At 40.8% G+C, this 21,733-nt stretch overlaps 1 protein-coding gene across 2 annotated transcripts; it reads right to left on the reverse strand.

The window, feature by feature from the left end:
• Positions 1–3,828: 3,828 nt before the first annotated feature.
• Positions 3,829–12,759, reverse strand: dlb (deltaB). Of its 2 annotated transcripts, none has more exons than XM_053485913.1 (7): positions 12,530–12,759; positions 12,180–12,419; positions 11,201–11,267; positions 10,524–10,781; positions 9,274–9,635; positions 5,847–6,027; positions 3,829–5,681 (listed from the first exon to the last, which is right to left on the reverse strand). In XM_053485913.1, the coding sequence occupies exons 1-7, from the start codon at positions 12,584–12,586 to the stop codon at positions 4,996–4,998; spliced, it is 1,851 nt and encodes a 616-aa protein (XP_053341888.1). In that variant the 5' UTR covers positions 12,587–12,759; the 3' UTR covers positions 3,829–4,995. The 2 variants fall into 2 exon arrangements, with proteins under 2 accessions (XP_053341888.1, XP_053341886.1); XM_053485911.1 differs by having other exon boundaries at positions 5,847–6,063.
• Between the last annotated feature and the right edge of the window lie 8,974 nt (positions 12,760–21,733).

The raw sequence follows: 21,733 nt of genomic DNA on the forward strand, positions 1-21,733 counted from the left end.
TCTTATCTTATCTAATCTTAAATTATGTGTGCAAGAAAAATTACTTTTTCCCACAAGCTGATAATTTGCATGCCCAAGATAAATAGATGTTACTAGAAAATGACCTGTGTACACACGAATAACATTATCTAAAAAGATGAATGATAAAAAAAAATGATAAACATGATAAAAAAAAAACTTGTATAAATAACTTATGCATACTTGAAAAATGATTAATAATTTCTTTAAACAAAACAATTACACTTGATATAAAACATAAGATATATATAAGACATAAAATCTGGAACAGAATTTAAATAGGTTCATGCTAAAAAATAAGATAAATGACTCAATTACACAAGATAATATCTCTTTGTTCTAATATATAATAATTTGTACACAGATCATTTTTAAAATAATTTTTGGAAGGACTTTGGGTGTAAAATGTACTTTGGAGACATTCGCATGTACTGATTTAATTATTTTTCCTTGGAAAAACTAAAAACATTCATTCATTCATTCTCTGTCCAGTTTTGCAGGAGGGCTGGAGCCTATCCAAGGGGGACTCGGGTGAGGTGTAGTACATACTGGATGGGGTGTTACTCCATTGCCATGCACACACACGCACACACACACACACACACACACACACACAACTCACACACATTACGTGGCAATTTGGGAATTCCAACGAACCTACACGGTCTTTCTTTGGGCTGTGGGAGGAACCCGGAGTACCTGGAAGAAAACCCACCAAGCACTGGGAGAACATGCAAACTACACACAAAGAGACCCATGGCAGGAAAGCCAGAAACAAATCTTATCTAATCTTTTCCATTTGACACAATAATCTATTGCTAGCTAGATGCAAAACATAGATCCAGAAATCTATGTTATAATTAACAAGAACACCTCAAAATTAATAAGAAACTTTATCACACAGGTAAACTTAAGCAATACAGAAAGAAGGTAAAAGCCATACAGTTTGCGTCTTCAACCTGGCTAAATAGAACTTATCTAAATCACTGTAATTCCACTTATTCACACTAGATGTCACCATATCCCATTAAATCAAAAAAACAACCAAGCCTGCAACAAGTAACACTGTCCTGAGAGATGTCTTAACTTCAATTCAGTTTCGCTGAATTTCTTTTTACCAAGGAGCATTAACACAAAGCAGCCTAACGGAAATAAAGAGTCAGGAAGCTAGCAAACCAGAGGTGTTAGTAGAAACCCCCTGAGATGATATGAGGAAGAGAACTTGAGAGGAACCAGACCCTGAAGAGAACCCATTGTCATCTGGGTGAGACCAGCTTGTGTGATAATGAATAAATCCCATATATAACGATGTGCAGGTAGTCCATTAAGTTTTAACGTGAAGTCCATTTTAATGGAGCTGTCGTCTGTTTGTTGGAAAAAAAGAAAAAAAAAAGTTTTTGGCAATTGCATTCCAGAGCTAACTTCCTGGTTTCTAAGCAAAAGGATCTACAGTGATCCCAGGTACCTTAATCAGTCAAATGATAAGAAATCACCTGTGCTGATATTCAATACAACAGCACTGAATATTAGCAATGAGAAATTGTCCAAGCACCACCTGGCATACCTAGGTCCTTCAGTTTTATGTTTGTTTCCACATTTATTTGTAGTCAGGGGTCGGAGGTGTATGGTGTGTTTCCAAAAACTGGGTCCATTAATATCTTCAAACATAAGCATAACTCTCTGGCTATGCCTTTCCCTATAGTTCTCCACATGTCCTTGTGCATCTAAAGCAATTTCTTTATGACGGTCACAATATTGGCAGGCACATCTCTTCCATGGCCTTTCAACAGCTTCTAGGAAGAAGTTATAACCTTGAAGAGTGTTTACATTGTCTGTTTTGATTGTAGGCCATGAAAGATTTCCATATAAACGGGTACAATTTTCTGCTTGTTTTCAAATGTCTTGTTTAATAGAAAAAGCTTGAGCCTTGACATATCCCTTATCTGGCAGCTCCAATGAGTTCCACTGCCTGAGCTGCAGTATTGATGCCTCAGGAAATGAAATCGATTGCTGTTGCTCTTAATGTTCTTCCCCCCAAAAAAGTTCTTGAAACTCCTTATAAACACAGGGTATGTTAATGTATCACCATCTCTCACTTTTGGATGCATGTTTGAGTCATTGCAGTCGGCGCCTCAAAGGACCCAGAGACATTTCTCCTCCTTTCATGATGCGACATAAATTCCGCGTGATGATAACAGTGTCTGTGTTTTTTCACACATGGGCTTGTGTATTTCCCAGCCGGGTTTTTTTTTTTTGCAGCATCACTGACTTGACCAAGAATTCACACTCAGCAGCACATTCAAGATAATCTCGGGAAGATTTTTCCCTGTTGTCTCAGTTGTCATAGGCTTCCTGCTCAGCATGTCACACATCATGCGTCCAGTCCACTATTACTGAAATTTGCAACGCAGGCATGGCCGAGATTTTGTTTATGATTGCCTTGATATTGATAACTCATCCAATTGATTAGTTTAATCTGGCAAGCCAGACAAGTATACTAGATTATCAAAGATTTCAAGACGGATCGCCCGCAGCTTTGTATCTTAAAGGCTGGCCCTGGCTAGTTTTTTAATGATCATGCCCCTAAAAACCAAATGGTTTCCTACTAAAAAACATCACACCAGCAATAACGTTTAGCTCTTTTTCCTTTTTATTGATCGACTGCTCGGTTTGCACTGTTTTAGCTTTTTTTTTCACTCTGAAATTGTGAGGGCAATGATGTGGCTCTGTAGATTTTTTTTTCAGGTTTTAAAACCGACACTGACAAAAAATACCTCTATCATTTTTGCTAGTGTTGGCTTCCTGGCTTCAAAGTACTATGGAGACATGAAAATGAAGAGCAACATCAATACCCTGACTGACATGCAGCCACTCCGTTTATATAGTTTGAGGGTCAGGTTGAGGAGGCAGTGTGTATGTCATTATCCAGCAAGTCCCTTTATTACTTGAGACGAACTTACGGCGGCCTCTGGTTCTAAAAATTTAATCCAAAACGTGCAGTTCCTCGAATGACCACTAGCTAGCTCCAAAAGCGCCATGCAAAAACGCCAAGGTTTACAACAGAAATGAACATAAGTACAGCCTGGTACAAAAAAAAAAAAAAGTTTGTCTCCATATCTATATTTCCCATTCATTACAACCGCAGTGGGGTGAAATTGTATGTAACTCATTGGTTAAAATTCGATTAAGTCCATAAATTATACATAATTAGGGTTGTGGCCGATTTGCGTCACAGCCATGCTAGCCGCCCTCTCTTGGATGTGGGACTTCAATCAAATGCATAACAAAAACATATAAATTACATTATCCACATTTTAGCTAAGCTAAGCTAGCACACTTGTGACACCTGGTGGCAAGTAGGCGTGTTATGATCAATTGCCAGGTTCCAGGCTCCGTTTGTTATGCCTATTTGCCCATTAATGGGTATTTAAGGGGAAGTCACATCCTGCCCAGGCGGTGTCAGCCAGGACTCTCAAAAGGCCAGCATAAAAACCAATTCAATTCAATTCAATTCAATTTTATTTGTATAGCGCTTTTAGCAATTTTCATTGCCGCAAAGCAGCTTTACACAGTCCAAACCAGTCTTCAGGAAACCTATAAGTAATGTCACAGAGCATTTGTCCAGGATTTGTCTCTACTAGTCCATACTGTCTAGTGCAAAATTATTATCAGTTAAAAAAAAATATATATATATATATATATATAAATAAATAAATACATCATACTTTTATCGCTTTAAGCTCGTCTTCGACGGAATCCTGATTAATTACGCAGGATTATATTACTCATCTTTGTTTTATTAACCTGACAAACAAATAGACATACAAAATAAATTAACATAAATTCTTTTACAAGAACAATGATTGAAATAAAAAGTACAAAAATGCAACTTAAAGCAGGCAATAACTCAGGATTAAAGTTACAAAAAGTGAAATGGCCACAGAAATCAATTTCTACAAGTCAGAAACATGACATTCAAGATATTTTACTTATAAAAAAAAAAAATAAACAATGAATCAACGTCCCACATACAAGTGGGCAAAAGAGTTCGCTGCTACATAGCAATACAACGCTGGGCTAACAATATCCCCGTTTTGGTTTAGGAAAATATTTATAAATATATTTCTGACTTTGTAACAGAACGTACAGATCTTATACACTCCATTCCCGTAGATCATAAAAGTACATCAACCACCCGTACAGGATGCGAGGAGGAGTCTGAGAGAACTTTCTGTTATTTGGGACTTTGCTACAATCGAACGTCGGCGGAAATGCAGACTTAGAACTTTCTCAGTTCGAGATCATGAGTTTTATGTTAAAAAAATAGTGATAATAAAAAGCAAGAATTTACATTTAGCTGGATAACTTGAACAAGAAAAATAAATTAAGTTATCTAGCTAAACCAGACATCTCACTGTTCACATGAATATTAATATTATAGATAAAAAAAAGGTAAAAAAAAGTGTAAAGAACATTCACCGTAATTAATTAATTAACAGCAGGAATGACATTCGACTCGTTCTTTGAACCCTGAAAGACTGACCTCAGTTTTCTAGAACCCGTTATGGTACCATAACGTCCCAAACCAGAAGTCATGTGTTTTTTTCTTTCCTGGAGGTATTTTGTGATATATTTCTTTAAGTAACTTCTACAGTTTCATGTTGTGAATCACTAATAACAATCACTGTTTGTGTTGTATTCTGTACAATATCGTTGTTCTTGGTTTTGGTTTTTGGAGCCTAAACTCCATCGGTCCAACAGAAAAGGTGCTGAACAACACTTTTTTTTTCCTGTCATCATCATCATTATCATGAACATCATCAATTCCCTCGTTTCGTAAAAAAAGAAAATCTGAAAAAGAAGTGCTTATCATTTTCAATCTTTACCTAGTTTGTGCGTGTGTGTGTGTGTGTGTGTGTTTGAAACTTATCCCCTGAACCAATGTGCCTGTGTGTGTATATTTTTTAGGTGCGCATATTATCTCATTCCCGCTCCTCCGGCGCTCCACAAGAAGTCCCGGCCCGCAGGAAGTGTGTGCCCAGGAGCCAACGAGCAGCTGAGCCTGGCCTCGGTGTTGCTCGGCTTCACCTGACTGACAGCTCTGGACAGGAACTCGCGTTCGTACGGATAGTGTTGTCGGTCAAGATTGTTGACCGTCTCGAGGTCATTGAAGACGGAGTCGCAGAGCTGCTGTCTGCGGAGGCGCTGCCTCCTGCGCCTTAAGAACACCACAGCCACGCACACCCCCAGGCAGGCGGCCAGCACTCCCAGCACGCACAGCGCCGCCACCGTGGAAGGGGAGGAGCCTCGCGAGCTCCGCGATGCTGCCCGCTCCAGACCGGTCCTATCCAGAACAGGGAACTCACAGCCGGGACCCATGAATCCTGGCACACACTGGCACACGGGGCCTGAGAAGTGTGTGTAGCAGGTGCCGCCATTCAGGCAGGCGTGTGAAAGGCAGGCATCGGCGCGCACGCTGCAGTTCTTCCCCGTGAATCCAAGTGTGCACGAGCACGTATAGTCGTTTACACCGTCAACACACGTGCCCGAGTTCTGACATGGAAAGCGTGCGCAGTCATCCACGTTAACGGCGCAGCGCGGCCCGGCAAATCCTGGGCGACACCGGCACAGCACCCCCGAGCCCACATCCACACACTCGCCACCTACACAGGGGCATAAAGAAACACTTTAACCACAAAACTAGGTTTAAAAACATCCTCTAAAATTAATTATGGACTCTACATTTTGTTTTTTTTATAGTGTTATCATTAGCTGATAAATTGTAATGACTAATGCGCGCGTGCACACACACACACACACACACACACCGTTTGCACAAGGTTTGTGACTGCAGCGGTCCAGTTTCTTCTCGCAGTTGGAGCCAGTGTAGGCCGGGGGGCAGCGGCACACGTATCCTCCGGTGATCCGTTCTTCACACGTTCCTCCGTTAAAGCACGGATCATCTGCACACGTCATGGCTATGATTTCACAGTTTTTTCCATAAAAACCCTGAGGACATGTGCACAAGTAATCGTTCTCCAGATCCTACATCACAACAGAGAGAGAGAGAGAGAGAGAGAGAGAGAGAATTAATCATATACCATCAAGAGGTGTGTTAAAGAGAGAAAAGTTGTGTTGCAGTGTTAGTGTTAAGATTAGGATATTAGTGTTAAACTCATTTTAGACTCACATTGCATAGGACTCCAGTCTTGCAGGGGTTGCATTGTGTTAAAATGTTAGTGTTAGGGTTAGTGTGTGCATTAAAGTGTTAGTAAAAAGATTAGTAAGTGGTAGACTGTACTCAATATTAATGTTAGGTTATGTTGTAATGTTGGGCTGCGTTAGAGTGTTAGTGTAAGGGTTAGGCTGCGTTAGAGTGTTAGTGTAAAGGTTAGGCTGCGTTAGAGTGTTAGTGTAAAGGTTAGGCTGCGTTAGAGTGTTAGTGTAAGGGTTAGGCTGCGTTAGAGTGTTAGTGTAAAGGTTAGGCTGCGTTAGAGTGTTAGTGTAAGGGTTAGGCTGCGTTAGAGTGTTAGTGTAAAGGTTAGGCTGCGTTAGAGTGTTAGTGTAAAGGTTAGGCTGCGTTAGAGTGTTAGTGTAAAGGTTAGGCTGCGTTAGAGTGTTAGTGTAAGGGTTAGGCTGCGTTAGAGTGTTAGTGTAAAGGTTAGGCTGCGTTAGAGTGTTAGTGTAAAAGTTAGGCTGCGTTAGTGTGTTAGTTCAAAGGTTGGGCTGCGTTAGTGTGGTAGTGTAAGGGTTAGGCTGCGTTAGAGTGTTAGTGTAAAGGTTAGGCTGCGTTAGAGTGTTAGTGTAAAGGTTAGGCTGTGTTAGTGTGTTAGTGTAAAGGTTAGGCTGCGTTAGAGTAAGTGTAAAGGTTAGGCTGCGTTAGTGTGTTAGTGTAAAAGTTAGGCTGCGTTAGTGTGTTAGTTCAAAGGTTGGGCTGCGTTAGTGTGGTAGTGTAAGGGTTAGGCTGCGTTAGAGTGTTAGTGTAAAGGTTAGGCTGCGTTAGAGTGTTAGTGTAAAGGTTAGGCTGCGTTAGAGTGTTAGTGTAAAGGTTAGGCTGCGTTAGAGTGTTAGTGTAAAGGTTAGGCTGCGTTAGAGTGTTAGTGTAAGGGATAGGCTGCGTTAGTGTGTTAGTGTAAAGGTTAGGCTGCGTTGGAGTGTTAGTGTAAAGGTTAGGCTGCGTTGGAGTGTTACTGTTAAGGTTAGGCTGCGTTGGAGTGTTAGTGTAAAGGTTAGGCTGCGTTGGAGTGTTACTGTTAAGGTTAGGCTGCGTTGGAGTGTTAGTTCAAAGGTTAGGCTGCGTTGGAGTGTTAGTGTAAAGGTTAGGCTGCGTTAGAGTGTTAGTGTAAAGGTTAGGCTGCGTTGGAGTGTTAGTGTTAAGGTTAGGCTGCGTTAGTGTGTTAGTGTAAAGGTTAGGCTGCGTTAGAGTGTTAGTGTAAGGGATAGGCTGCGTTAGAGTGTTAGTGTTAAGGTTAGGCTGCGTTAGAGTGTTAGTGTAAGGGATAGGCTGCGTTAGAGTGTTAGTGTAAAGGTTAGGCTGCGTTAGAGTGTTAGTGTAAGGGATAGGCTGCGTTAGAGTGTTAGTGAAAAGGTTAGGCTGTGTTAGTGTGTTAGTGTAAAGGTTAGGCTGCGTTAGAGTAAGTGTAAAGGTTAGGCTGCGTTAGTGTGTTAGTGTAAAAGTTAGGCTGTGTTAGTGTGTTAGTTCAAAGGTTGGGCTGTGTTAGTGTGTTAGTTCAAAGGTTAGGCTGCGTTAGAGTGGTAGTGTTAAGGTTAGGCTGCGTTAGAGTGTTAGTGTAAGGGTTAGGCTGCGTTAGAGTGTTAGTGTAAAGGTTAGGCTGCGTTAGTGTGTTAGTGTTAAGGTTAGGCTGCGTTAGTGTGTTAGTGTAAAGGTTAGGCTGCGTTGGAGTGTTAGTGTAAAGGTTAGGCTGCGTTGGAGTGTTACTGTTAAGGTTAGGCTGCGTTGGAGTGTTAGTTCAAAGGTTAGGCTGCGTTGGAGTGTTAGTGTAAAGGTTAGGCTGCGTTAGAGTGTTAGCGTTAAGGTTAGGCTGCGTTAGAGTGTTAGCGTAAAGGTTAGGCTGCGTTAGAGTGTTAGCGTAAAGGTTAGGCTGTGTTAGAGTGTTAGCGTAAGGGTTAGGCTGCGTTAGAGTGTTAGTGTAAAGGTTAGGCTGCGTTAGAGTGATAGTGTAACTGTAAGGCTGCGTTAGAGTGTTATTGTAAAGGTTAGGCTGCGTTGGAGTGTTAGTGTTAAGGTTAGGCTGCGTTGGAGTGTTAGTGTAAGGGTTAGGCTGCGTTAGAGTGTTAGTGTAAGGGTTAGGCTGCGTTAGAGTGTTAGTGTAAGGGTTAGGCTGCGTTAAAGTGTTAGTGTAACGGTTAGGCTGCGTTAAGGGTGTTAGTGTTAAGCTTAGGCTGCGTTAGAGTGTTAGTGTTAAGGTTAGGCTGCGTTAAAGTGTTAGTGTAAGGGTTAGGCTGCGTTATAGTGTTAGTGTTAAGCTTAGGCTGCATTAGAGTGTTAGTGTTAAGCTTTGGCTGCGTTAGTGCATTAGTGTTAAGCATAGGCTGCGTTGGTGTTAAGGTCAGGCTGTTAGTGTTATAGTGTTTAGGTTAGGTTACGTTAGAGTTAGTGTTAAGGTTAGGCTGTGTTAGATTAATAGTGTTAAGGTTAGCCGGTGTTAGCGTTAGGGTTGAGCTGTGTTAGAGTGAAAGTTTTAGGTTTGGACAGTGTTAAAGGATTGAGAGTGTTAAAGTTAGGCTGTGTTACAGTGTTAGTGTTCAGATATGGCTGCGTTATCTGTCAAAGTGTTAATGTTAAGGTTAGGCTATGTTAGAGTTATGTAAAGGTGGTGTGTTAGTGTTGCGCTAAGTTTAGGGTGTGTTGGAGTGAAGTGTTAAGGTTATAGTGTTAGTGCTATTGTGGTCAGTCACTGTGTTTAGTATGTTAAAGTAAACATGTTTTGCTATGTCCTTGCAGCGCCTGTAGTGTGTAAAGTAGTGTGAAAAGTAGTGTGTAAAGTGTCGGTAATGCTAAGCTAGATGTGTTAGAGTCAAGGTGTGTTAAGGTATGATGGTGTTGGTGTTCTTGCAGTTAGTGAGAGTGTTTCATGTTGACGGTGTGTTAAAGTTAAGGTGTATTATGGGGACTCACTCTGCACCTGCTGTCCTTGCAGGGGTTGCAGTAAGTGGAAGTGTGTAAGGTGGCGAGTGTGTAAGTTAGGGTGGGGTGGTGGTGATTTTAAAGTTAAAGTGTGTTAAGATACTCACATTGCAGCTGCCTCCGTTCTTACAGGGGTTGCAGTCGCACTCGTTGATCTCGAGCTCGCAGTCGGTGCCTCCGTACCCCGGCCTGCAGGTGCAGGTGTAGCTGCCCTGGCCCGTGTTGGTGCAGGTGGCTCCATTAGAGCAAGGCCGGTGGTTGGTGCAGTAGTTCAGGTCCTGGTTGCAGAAGAGCCCTCCCCATCCCTCCTTACACACACACTGCCAAGGCTGCGTACAGGTGCCGTGCAAACAGCCGGGGTGACGCACACACTCGCTGCAAGACGGACCCTGCCACCCCAGGCGACACTTGCACTCACCAGGGGCCTCGCAGTAACCGTGACGATCGCTGCAGTCCGCCGAGCAGATGGCTGTGAGGGGAGGGGAAGGGGAAAGAGGTTACACACACACACACTGTAGCCACGCCCAGTCAAATGAGAACAGATGAATGGGAGTGTTAAGTGTTGAGCAGCTGGTGTGCTGGGGCACACACACACACACACACACTTACTCACTCACTGAATGAGTCCACAGCATGTGTCTGCTCTATGCTCCTATTGTTCTGATGAACAAAAGAACTGAACGAGATGGTCTCACACACACACACACACACACACACACACACACAGATGTAAGGTGCAGATAAGCTTTAGAGCTACTGCTCAGATTTCTGCACACGCGCACACACACACACACACATACTCATTAACTCATTCATACACAACAGGACTCTGACAAATCCACGCGTCGAGACGCTTCCAGACCAGACGTAGTTGTCCCAAGGGATCAAACAGACATCTGGCCATCTGACATATAATATACACTCACTCTCTTTGTGTTGCACACTCTCTCTCTCTCTCTCTCTCTCTCCCCATCACACATACACACATCTGACTATGTAAAAAAAATACAGAGATGCCGCTTCTATAAACAAACAGCTCAGCAGATCGCATGGACATGGCCAATAGTTTAACATGTGCTATGCAATTTGGAAGAAGGCCAAGCGTCACACTCTATAAGAAACGTATTAGTGTTCTATACACACTACTATAATAACGTAGTTCCCTAGTTCGGCAGACTTTAGTGCACTTTCAATTAATGGATAGCTAAGATTCTCGAGTTTCTCCCAGAAATTGATTTTTGGATAAGATTACAAGCTAACATTACAAGCTCTAAGGTAGCTCTGTGTCACTTTCCCGCTCTTTTATTAAAAAAACAGTTGCCGCATGTGAGTGCATGTGTGTGTGTTTGAGACTCACGATCAGAACAGTATTCCCCCTGCCATCCGTCCAGACACTGTTTGTTGCCGCTCTCGTCGCACGTGTAGCGTCCAAGTGTATCGTCGCGCGGCCTGCAGTAATCTGAACACGCGTCTCCGTAGTAGAACTCGTCACAGAACACGTGGTACGAGTAGCGAAGCTCGCTCTGCTCACCGAAGTGAACGTCCTGAGACCAGTCCTCACCGATGGCTAAACGCCGCCGTGTCGCTAAACGGCTGATCAGGTTGTTCTGGTTCTCTGTGGATGGAAAACGTGTATGGATGATTAATGTAAGTAAGCTAAAAACAAACTATTATTATTTGTCAATAGGGTGATTATCATCTAGCGTTGTGTTAAAGTTTAAAAGAAAGTTGCATGTTTTAACTAATGAAAACTATTTCACACAGGTGTTAAATGCAGCAAGATGCAGTGAGGGTTAGCATGAAAATGGCTCGTGAAACACCACTAGCTGTTAGCACAGCATGGACAGGTGGCTGAAGTAATCGTTTACAGTTCAGATTTAACGAAGTGTCCTGTCGACAGTATGTGATAGATTCTCTGTCATTACTTCCCTCAAGCTGATGTGACTCAGTGACTGTATAAGGCATCACACACACACACTACACAGCGGGATCAGGTGTCATGTGCACCTGCTGAGGCGGGGTGCAGACACGTACCTGTGTGGTCAGCGTGCTCTTTGGGTGACTCGGCGTTCCAGGCTTCAATAACCAGAGAAAAGGTTCCCTAAAAAAGAAGAAGTTAAAAAAAAAAAGGAGTTAAAATACTGGAAAATAAATCTACAATGTGGCACAGACACTCATGTTGAATTAATGACAAGGTTATTTCATTATTTTTAGGTTTTAGCTTGTAAAAGTCAACTTAAAACTGTAAGATTTTTTTTCACATTCAGGTCTTAAATAGTCATTTTGCTCCATAATGAAATCAATAATTTGCAAATACAATGTGTGAAAAATATAATAGTTAATTAAAGATTATTGAGGATATTTCTCTTTTGAACGCACAAGACGAGAACAAGAGTAGTGCTAGATTAATTTTTAAATATGTACAGCGAACTTAAAAAAGTATATTGACAAACAAACAAATAGATAAACACGTTAGGAAATATTTGAAGTAAGAAAATATATTTCGAAACAAATAAAAAAAATTAGAAAATATCTTCAGAAAAATATAAAATGATCGAACAAAGACAAACAAACAAAGAAATTCCAGTTATAAAATATTTAAAATATATATATATATTTTTTTTAAATAACCATTAGATAGATAAATAGATGTTAGGAAATATCTTAAACAAAGAAGCAAACAACAATTAAATAAATAGCCAATTAATAAATTAATTGCGGTTAGGAAATATTTAAAGGAACAAACAAACAACTTTTTCTACAAAAAATAAGCAAATAAATAAATGTCCCCCAAAATTATTATATAACAAATTTGTGAATGAATTCATGGCCCACAATCAACAAAAACATCTGGACTGAGGTGTTTAGTTGCGTGTTTAATTGATTAATCGCTTTATGTTGCGCTAATTAACTTAAAAGTGTAAAGATGTTAACTCTGTATGTTTAGGAGACTGAGACAGTCGGTATGGAGTGTGTGTGTGTGTGTGTGTGTGTGTGTGTGATCAGAACCCACGGGCCACTTGAAGTGGAACGGCACCCTGATGGCGGCGCTGTTGGAGATGGCTCCCGGTTCCGCGCGCATCACTCCGGTCTGGCCCGTGCCGAAGGTGCACGGCGGCTCTGCGGAGATCACGTCCTCCGAGTGCTTGAGGCAGATGCGGAAGAAGATGTTGCAGTCGCGAGTTCTCCGGCAGAAGCGGCGTGTGGTGCTGAAGGAGTGGACCTTCAGCTCGAAGACTCCGGAGGACGCGACCTACAGCGCGGGGAGGAAGGAAACGCGGCACATCAGTTAAAAGATAAAGAAACGATCAGGATACGAGTGTGAATTACAAAAAGTCTATCTGTTATATCTGTGACACTGACCAGCGGCAGGAGGAGAGGGAGAGCCAGCAGCAGGGAGCGGAGACGGAGACGCGCCATGTCCAAAACTTCTCCAGTTACGCACAGATGCTCGCATTCGGTACACAAAAACAACAACAACAACAATCCAAACAAAAATATCCAAAAAATATATATATTTAATCCAAGAGGTTAAAATACAGCTCCTTAAACACACAAGCTCAACCTCAAACAAGATGAAAATCCTCCTTGTCCTGTCTTCTTCTTGTCCTGAGTCTTCATTCAAGTACCACGCGCAGGGGGCGGGCTTTTATATGTCTTGACTCCACCCCCCCTAATCTGACGTCAGAAAGAGGGTCACCATATGGAGGGATATTACAATGATGCCTGGAGGCAGCACTAACACTGGTACACAGTCCCACTGATTTACTCACAGATTGTAAAAACTCCAAGAAGCCAAAAGTAATTATAGAAATAAACTTATAGAACTAATACAAAAGTGTCACGAAGGAACGAATGAAGAAAGCCTATACTTCATACTGAACCTGATGTGTTCCCTATAATAAGAGCCCGAGCCCCCATTCATATTTACATTACAATTCACCTTTGGCAGTTTCCTCCACAGCAGCCCAGACCAACAGAATAGCGAGTCACGTGATCCCGTCATTTTTCGAGCTTCTTATAAATAATGGACAAGTAGATTACACCACTTTAGACGAATAGGCTGAGCTGAAATTAGCTAATAAGAGTAGGGTCAGGTGCCCCCTATTCAGTTGTTTAACAAAGAAATGGTTCAGTGTGAGGCATGTAAAAGAAACAGCCTTGGAGTGTAGATGAGGATGTACACTAACTGACATATTCGTAAGGCTGGAATGAAATGTGTATAAAATCAAGTAGCCTAGTAAACAATTGAAAGTAGTTTTATCATAGCAAACTTGTTTAATGTGCATTGTAGTGAGTGAGTAAGGTTTCACTCAATGACATTAAACTGTGATTCCACACACACTGTGGTGTTCAGATCGTGTGTGAAAATGATTCCCTATGCCTTCAGTTTCACTCTTTCAGTCCTGGAATATACACCACAGAAGAAGAAAACCGCCATAGATGTGATAACCTTGTCATTCAAACTCAGTACATTCGGGTCATCAGCTGACTTTATTTTATTGCCACGTAACGTTACAGAGTCTAGACCTGAGCGATTGGAGCAACCCCGGATCATAACACTGTCTCCAGAGGCTTGTACAGTGGACACTATGCATGATGGGAGCATCGCTTCATGTCCTTCCCTTCTTACCCTGACACGCCCATCACTCTGGAATAGGCTCAATCTGGCTCTGTTTGTGGCTCTCACAGTACAGACCAACATATAACAGTGTAAATTTGTTATAGGCACTATATACAGTAAGTACACAACATTGAATAATTGTACAAATTAAATAAAGACCAGAAAAATATTCTGGTAGTACCAGTAATCATAGTGTGCATCATATATATGAAGTGCGGTATATTGTACCTAGAAATGTGTATTTAATGTATATTTTAAGCTTTATACTAAAATCTGTACATTTAATACTTGTAAACCTGACTTTTGTACCATATTAAATGTACAATAGAGACAATGTACTGTTTAGCATTGTGTTGTGTTGTTCAGTAGGTTGCGTGATTTCTTTACAAAAAATCTTAAATGTAGTTTATTTGATAATGTACTTTAATTTGGCCAAAGAGAAATTGTTGTATATAAAACAAACTATTAAAAAATGTTGTACCCAACTCCTTAGCTTTTGTCTACAGACGGTTAAAATGTCTTCTACAAAGATGCCAAGCAAGATTATTCCATTCACACTCTATATAGACTCTTCTGGACTGGAGAAAAATTGGAGCATGTTTAAAAAGTTCCTCCTGACAACATTTTTTTGTGAATGCCTTGGTATTGTTTCTTAAGCCTCAAGTTCCATCAAATGTATTTACAACAAAAACATTGTACAAGTCGCATCAAAATTTTATTTTGACATTTATATTTAAAGTAAGAAACAAAGGAATTTCCACAATACCTCCAAACTCCCCTTAGATATCCTGTAGTAGGTATCTATAAGTTTATATCTACCGTAGGGCTTCTTCAAATAAGTCATCATCACAGGGGATAAAACAAGACATTGGGTTAGTCATGAGTTCTGATGGAGGAAACTTTATGGTACAGTCCTCTGTGCACTCTGTCAGCTCCATGTCATTAAATAGTTGGCACATGTCTCTTTCCTTCAGTGTATATAGGTCGGCATCTATCCATTATTGGGACAGTATGTAGTGGTTATCATATCGTTAACATCGTGGTAATTGTTTGTAATAGTTGGTTCGTAATAGTCTAATTTCGCTTCATATCAGTAGCGATGGTACGGTTCTGGTATCAATTCTTTTGGACTTGGTATGACAGCTAAATTCCTTAGCGGTAAGCTATTGAAACGCTATCATATTGCTCACACTTTGCTATTATTTCCTGGCATAATTTAATGTAGAGATGTTTTCATGTCCTTATGAATTGATTTAAATTATTAATGGCTTAATGTGGAGTCGCTACACTTGAAAAATTAACCGGATTGGTACCGACCGCAGCGACTTGGGAAGAGGTTGTTAGCAAATTTTGCTCAGTGGAATGTGGGTATAAAGACTCGGACCGGTTTCATCCAGGACTACCACCGTATTAAAAGGTATATTGAAATAGTACGTCACGGTTATACTCATGATTATTTGACATTCTAGTTCCATAGTACACAACATCAACACGAGTATAGAACTGTGTTGACGTACTAACCTGTTTAGTACGCTAGTGTGGATGTTTGGAACACTGCCATTGTTTGAAGACGCGCGCGAGGGAAGCAGGCTAGAAAATGACAGTTGTTGGGGGGCGCGAGCAGCCACGCCCCTTCCCCCACCCCTTTATTCTATTCAGTAAGTGTGTGTGGGGGTGCGTGTGTGTGTGTGTGCGTGTGTGTGTGTGTGTGTGTGTGTTGGGGGGCGGGGGGGATTATGACCCCAGCGCGTGCGGGGTGGATTGTATTTCCAGAAGCAGCCTGATTACTAATGCGAGTGTGTGTGTGTGTGTGTGTGTGTGTGTGTGTGTGTGTGACTTATACCTGTACATGTGTCATGTCACACAAAACAAGCTAAATAATAAATCCAACATTACACGAGTGCCTCAGGTCATTGCTAACTTTAAGTCATCAAATAATTTTATGATTAAAAAGAAATTCAATTTTTCTTTGTTTATAACTGAGTAAAACAATTAAATGACTGACACATAAATATCTCTGACATACATCATGTTAATGATTACAACTGTATAACGTGTGTGTAACAACAGGTTGTGAGAGTTACAGAAGGTTTTCAGATGATCGTAATCACAAGCTGTTAAAAAGTTTATATATCATGATCAGGGAGAGAAAAAGAGAGAGAGAGAGAGAGAGTGTGTGTGTGTGTGTGTGAGAGAGAGAGAGAGAGAGAGAGAGAGAGAGAGAATATTATTACCCTCATACCCTCTCTGCTGTATTGTTATTTTAATAAGTGACGCGTGCCTCTGAGATCTCTTTCATACTGAATCACAATACATGTCAGATCACACACACACACACACACACACACACACACACACACACACACACACTTTTATACGATTTAGTTCGAATCTGTTTCTGATAGATAGATGTAAAATAATAAGAACATGCTGTTTCTATGTGAGTCAAAAATTATCTGCACTCCGGTTATATTAAAACTTCTGTTCAGTTCCAACGTCCCCTCAGTCACTGTTGTGTGAACATCTTACATCTGTTCATTTGATGTCCCTCTTGTGATTTGCAAAAAAAAAAAAAAAAAAAAAGAAGAGCGGCTCGCAGTGATTTGTGCAAAACGGGAACCGAAACAACCCACAGAAGAGCATGAAGAGGAGCGTTCGGACATCCGCCAAAAGAAATACTCTCAGGAAGGTGAAAGTTTGGTGGAGAGAATCACACCCTTCTTCATCGACAGTGTCTGTTACAGTGAGACGCTTACTGAAGAGCTGCAGCCTAAAGTTGAAGGATTAAACATATCCGAGGGCGTCGTGATCTCACACGATGATGCGCGTCCACACACTTCTGTCCACACCGTGGACACGTGTCCTCGCTATAGTCCTGATCTCACTCCATCAGACGTTCACCTGTTTGGTCCCCTGAAAGCAGCCCCACGAGGACAAAGATCCACTCCTGATGAAGAAGTGAAGACAGCGGTGCATTCGTGGCTCGCAGCTAAAAGATTTTTTTATGAGGAAATGCAAACGTTTGTTGATAAAGTGTTTGGAGGTTATGTCGGAAAAATATGTATTTAAAAGTTTAGTTAATATTTTGGGCTTCACTAAAGGTAGCTGATGAGGTTGAACTGGGAATTGGGATCGAATTGAAGTATGAAGTAAATCAAACTATCAACTGATGCTGCTGTAAGAAAATAATCCAGTGAAGACAATTAACCCCATTTTGGATTATTTTCCTGAAGCAGCAGGACGCTGAGAGTGTGAGGAAGGATGTGATGTGGTGTGGTCTCCTGTCTCATTGTAGCGGAGCATCTATGGTTTACTGTGTGTGTGTGTGTGTGTGTGTGTGTGTGTGTCTGTGTGTGTGTGTGTAGAGCAGATGGATAATGACTCTGATTTCGGGCTCACATGGAGGAAGGGAGCTGCCCCATGGGGGATGACACAAGCGTGGCAGGAGCATGGGAAAGATAAACCCATGTCACACACACACACACACACACACACACACACAATTATGTCTTTAAAATCTTCATACTTCCAACTTTGCTTTTTTTAACTTATAGAAACACACTAAGGAATTTTTTACGTTTTTATACTTCCAACAGTGTATCAAGCCTATAAACACACACACACACACACACACACACACACACACACACACACATTAATATGTATAATTGAACCATGCACGATGCTGGACAATAGCTAATGTTACACACACTCAGCAGACACCTTCACACATCCTCACACACACACACACACACACACACACACACACACACACACACACACACACACACACACGTCATGGCATCTGCTTCCTCCATGCAGATCAGCTCCCTAAGGACATCACTGTGCACACACACCCAGTAAATCCACCCATACACATACACACACACACACACACACACACACACACACACACACACACACACACACACACACACACACTCCATCTGGTTGCCCCAGGGATCTATGCAAGACCAGCTTCCTCGCACACACACACACACACACACACACACACACCACATCCATGGTATCCCCACAGACACACCGACACACACACATTCATCACTACATCTCCAGACGAGATATGACTCCATGTCTGACATGACAGTTTAAACTCTGCCCGCACACACACACACACACACACACACACACACACACACACACACACACATTCAGATCTGCTTAGAAATCAAATCTGCAGCATCGTCCCTACAGCAACAGGCTTGGCCCTATGTGCACACACACACACACACACACACACACACACACACACACAGACTGCCACCCCTGAGGGAAATGCTGACCCTCACCTCATAATCAAACCACTTAAGGATGAGGTCAGGGGCCACACCGGACCATGTGCTCAGTCTGCATGTGTGTATGTGCGAGTGTGTGTGTTTATAATGAACTTACGCCAGCAGCTGCTTAGTGTCCCAGGTGTGTGTGTGTGTGCGTGTGTGTGTGCGTGTGTGACAAAGCCACAGGTCAGCACATCCTGCAGAGAATAAATACAGACATAACAATCCAAACCCTTCACACACACACACACACACACACACACACACACACACACACACACACAAACCTTATTTTCTTCTTTAAGCCAAACCTCCAGCTCTGAACTTTACACTAACGATGATTCACTGATAATTTAAACCGTAGAACCCTCCGCACGTTTACCTACACCAGGACATAAAGCACTTGAGACGGTCTCGACTCTTCGTCAGGGTTAAAAGGCTCTCGGACAAATGAAATGTCTTCAGGATCAAAGGCGTCATTAAAGAGTTTAATTAAATAATTAACAAAGTATTTAAGTGTAAAATAAAAGAAAAAACATTACTGTATTGAACTTATTGACATCCGTTTGCGGTTCCATGTATTGTTACATTGCAACTATGAAACTTTTACATTATTCCCTGAAAAAAAAAAATACGACTACAATTTTATTTTAAATTGAACATACATTACAGTGCAAAGTCTTGGCACCCCACACATTTCTTCATATTAAAAGTTGTAGGTGGCACGGTTGCCTGATGTCTCCAGGGTCTGTGTGCACGGAGTTCACACGTCCTCCCCGTTCGTGGTGGGTTTCCTCCTGGTACTCTGGTTTCCTCCCACAGTTGAACAACATGCAGTTTAGGCTAATTGGCGTTCTCAAATTGCCTGTACTGTGTGTGTGTGTGTGTGTGTGCCCTGTGATGTATTGGCACCCTGTCAGAGTGTGTATCCCACCTCATGCCAAAAGTGTCCTGGGATAGGCAATAAATCAGTATAGAAGATAAATGAATAAATGATGTAGATTAATTGAATGATAAAACAGGAACAAATGTTTTACTGTGACAAACTGCTTAAAGATATAATTTAAAAATTAATTGTTTATGTAACAAACTCAGCAGCAACCACATTTCCCATCTCGTCTGTTCCAACCACTCAGCATCAGCAGTAAACTAATCACCTCCTGATCATCTGCCATCATCTGCACCTGTTTCTCACTGGTTTATGCTTTAAGTTAGATGTTTTACTTAATGCTTGAATGATGAATAGGTCACTGTGTGGCTTAACAAATAAGAAACATTCCTCGGGAACCGCTCAGGTACAAGAACTGGACTGATGAGAAACAAAAAAGTAATTTTGGAAGCCTGGAGAACTCTTCCTCAAGATAATCTGGAGCTTTAGAAGCAAAATATGAAAAATCTTTGGGAAAGTTCAAGACTTTGAACATGCAGTTTTCTAAATGTTTCATGTAATATGAAATTATAGGAAATATTTTGGTTTTAATTGTAATGCAAATATGAAAGAAATGTCATGCTGGTTGGATGGAAATGCATCTAGGCTAATGATGAAACACCTTAGTTGGAAATTAGCAATTAGCGTTGTTATCATGTTGGTCAGTTCAACATAAGAAAATATTATTTGCATTAAAAATATAATAATAATAATAATAATAATAATAATAATAATAATAATAATAACTGCAATTAGACACGTGTAGTAAAAATCAACTCAACTAGGGTTCTGGTTCTTAAAAAAAGTCTGTCAAACAAAAGAAACCACCGCAGCAAAAGCTCCCTAAGGACATCACTAAATAAAAAATAAATATTAGTTTTAGGTTCTCATGATGCATGAGGACATCCTGGTCATGATGAATAATAGTGCTGTTGAAGGAGGACATAAAGGTTCCTTAAAAGTTCTGGATTTCTAAAGAGGTTCTAGTTTGTAGGAGACGATTCACACAAAAGTCGTGAGAATTTGTTTTTCCTCCAGTGAGACAAAATCCATTTTCAAGGGGTTTAAAACTAAATGTTGTGTGTGTGTTTAAGTGTAAGAGAGAGAGATGTGAGGGATGGGTTTTGTTTGTAAGTTGAATAAACCATGCATTACCCAGTCTCTTCACTTCACAGATCCACAGATTGATGTTCTTTATCAGACACTTCTTTCTCTCGGTTATGTGTTTGCTGGCTTGTATGAATAAGCGGAAATAAGAAGCTCTGTGTAGCTTTGTGTAACAACATGAGTGTAATGTACCGCTGTCTCTGGGCGTCTAAATCACACTGACCGCAATCAAGTAATTCAGAGGAAACGAGAAGCAGAAAACAGAAGAGAAGAGAAGAGATGAGAAGAGAAGAGAAGAGAAGGGAAGGGGGCTGGCTGAAGGGGCGTGTAGGTGCTGCGCAGGAGACGGGGACCGGGGCCCCCGGGCTGATGCTGCACTCCTCCGGAGCGACAGATGTGAGATGAAAGAGCAAACGAGGCGCACGGTGGGGGAGGACAGAGCAGGAGAAAAGACGAGGTCAGAAGGTCAACGGAGACGCACAGAGCCGAGCGAGCGGTCCAGAGTGGAGAGCGATCGATAACGCCATCCCTCGCTTTTCTCCTCCCTAATCCTTCACTCTTTTGTCACTCTGGCAGGTGACAGTTGGCACTGAACAGACGTGGACGTCAAACACGCGCGCACGCACACACACACACATACAGAGAAAAATCTCAACAATGAACAAATTACACACCCAAGTGACTTCAAAGTCGTCACTTCCTTCTTTTTCTGTATGTTTACAATAAAGGTGTGAAATGCGCGCTTATTTAAAGAGCATTAATGTCATAAAGCTCATTTCATAAATTCATAAAATCATAAAATCATAAAACTATAAAACAATCAAAACCTGGCAGGAAATTCGGAAGAAAGTAAGAAAAGAATTTGCCAGAAAAGTTTCCCCCAAAAAAACATACTGTATATCCACCAGCTTACTAATTTGGTCAGATTTTTTTTTTCCTATGAATAAAGCAGGAACAATTTTTTTTTTAATTTCTGATTTTTATTGCCATTGTATATGCTGCAAAAAAATGAAGATTAGGATTATTAAACTCGTTTCTAGTCGAATGTTACTAAAGTTGTAAGCAAAACGTTCTTGTCCTGTTAAAAAAAAAAAATTCAAATTGAAATTTTTACAACATTTGATAAGAAAATTGTTGAATAATCTTATATTTCATTTACTGTAAACTCTAATATTTAATATTTAATATTTTCATTTGGTAAGATTTTTAGTCTTATGCTCAAAATATTCATAACAGTAAAAAAATGCATGTTTTTCTTGAACACTAAAGTGATTTTTCTTTTTATCTTAATGTTAAATTTTGTAGTTTTTCACTGATGAGCTTCAGTAACGCAGGTGTTCTGTTACTGAATTCATTAATTTCACCTTATTTTATTTCTCGTAGTATTTGCTCCAGCACTGGATCGGTCTGTAAATAAACCCTCATTTTATTTATTTATTTTATTTTTTTCTTCACATTTTTTTAACCTTTTAATAGTGATAAAAGTGACAAAAATGTCAATTTAAATGTAACAATCATAAAAGAATTGGAAAAAGTCCAATTAGATGTATTTTTTTATTTATGAACGTTTTTTGTTTGTTTGTTTGTTTGTTTGTTTGTCTTTTTATAAA

This window comes from Clarias gariepinus, chromosome 24, assembly GCF_024256425.1.
Source record: "Clarias gariepinus isolate MV-2021 ecotype Netherlands chromosome 24, CGAR_prim_01v2, whole genome shotgun sequence".
Taxonomy (NCBI): domain Eukaryota; kingdom Metazoa; phylum Chordata; class Actinopteri; order Siluriformes; family Clariidae; genus Clarias; species Clarias gariepinus.

Coding starts and splice junctions, on each gene's coding strand:
- dlb (XM_053485911.1), bottom strand. CDS start 12,586: ATGGCGCGTCTCCGTCTCCGCTCCCTGCTGCTGGCTCTCCCTCTCCTC. Junction 9,636..10,523: donor GGGGGAATACTGTTCTGATC/GTGAGTCTCAAA, acceptor CTCCCCTCACAG/CCATCTGCTCGGCGGACTGC. Junction 6,064..9,273: donor AGAACGGAGGCAGCTGCAAT/GTGAGTATCTTA, acceptor GTTGTGATGTAG/GATCTGGAGAACGATTACTT.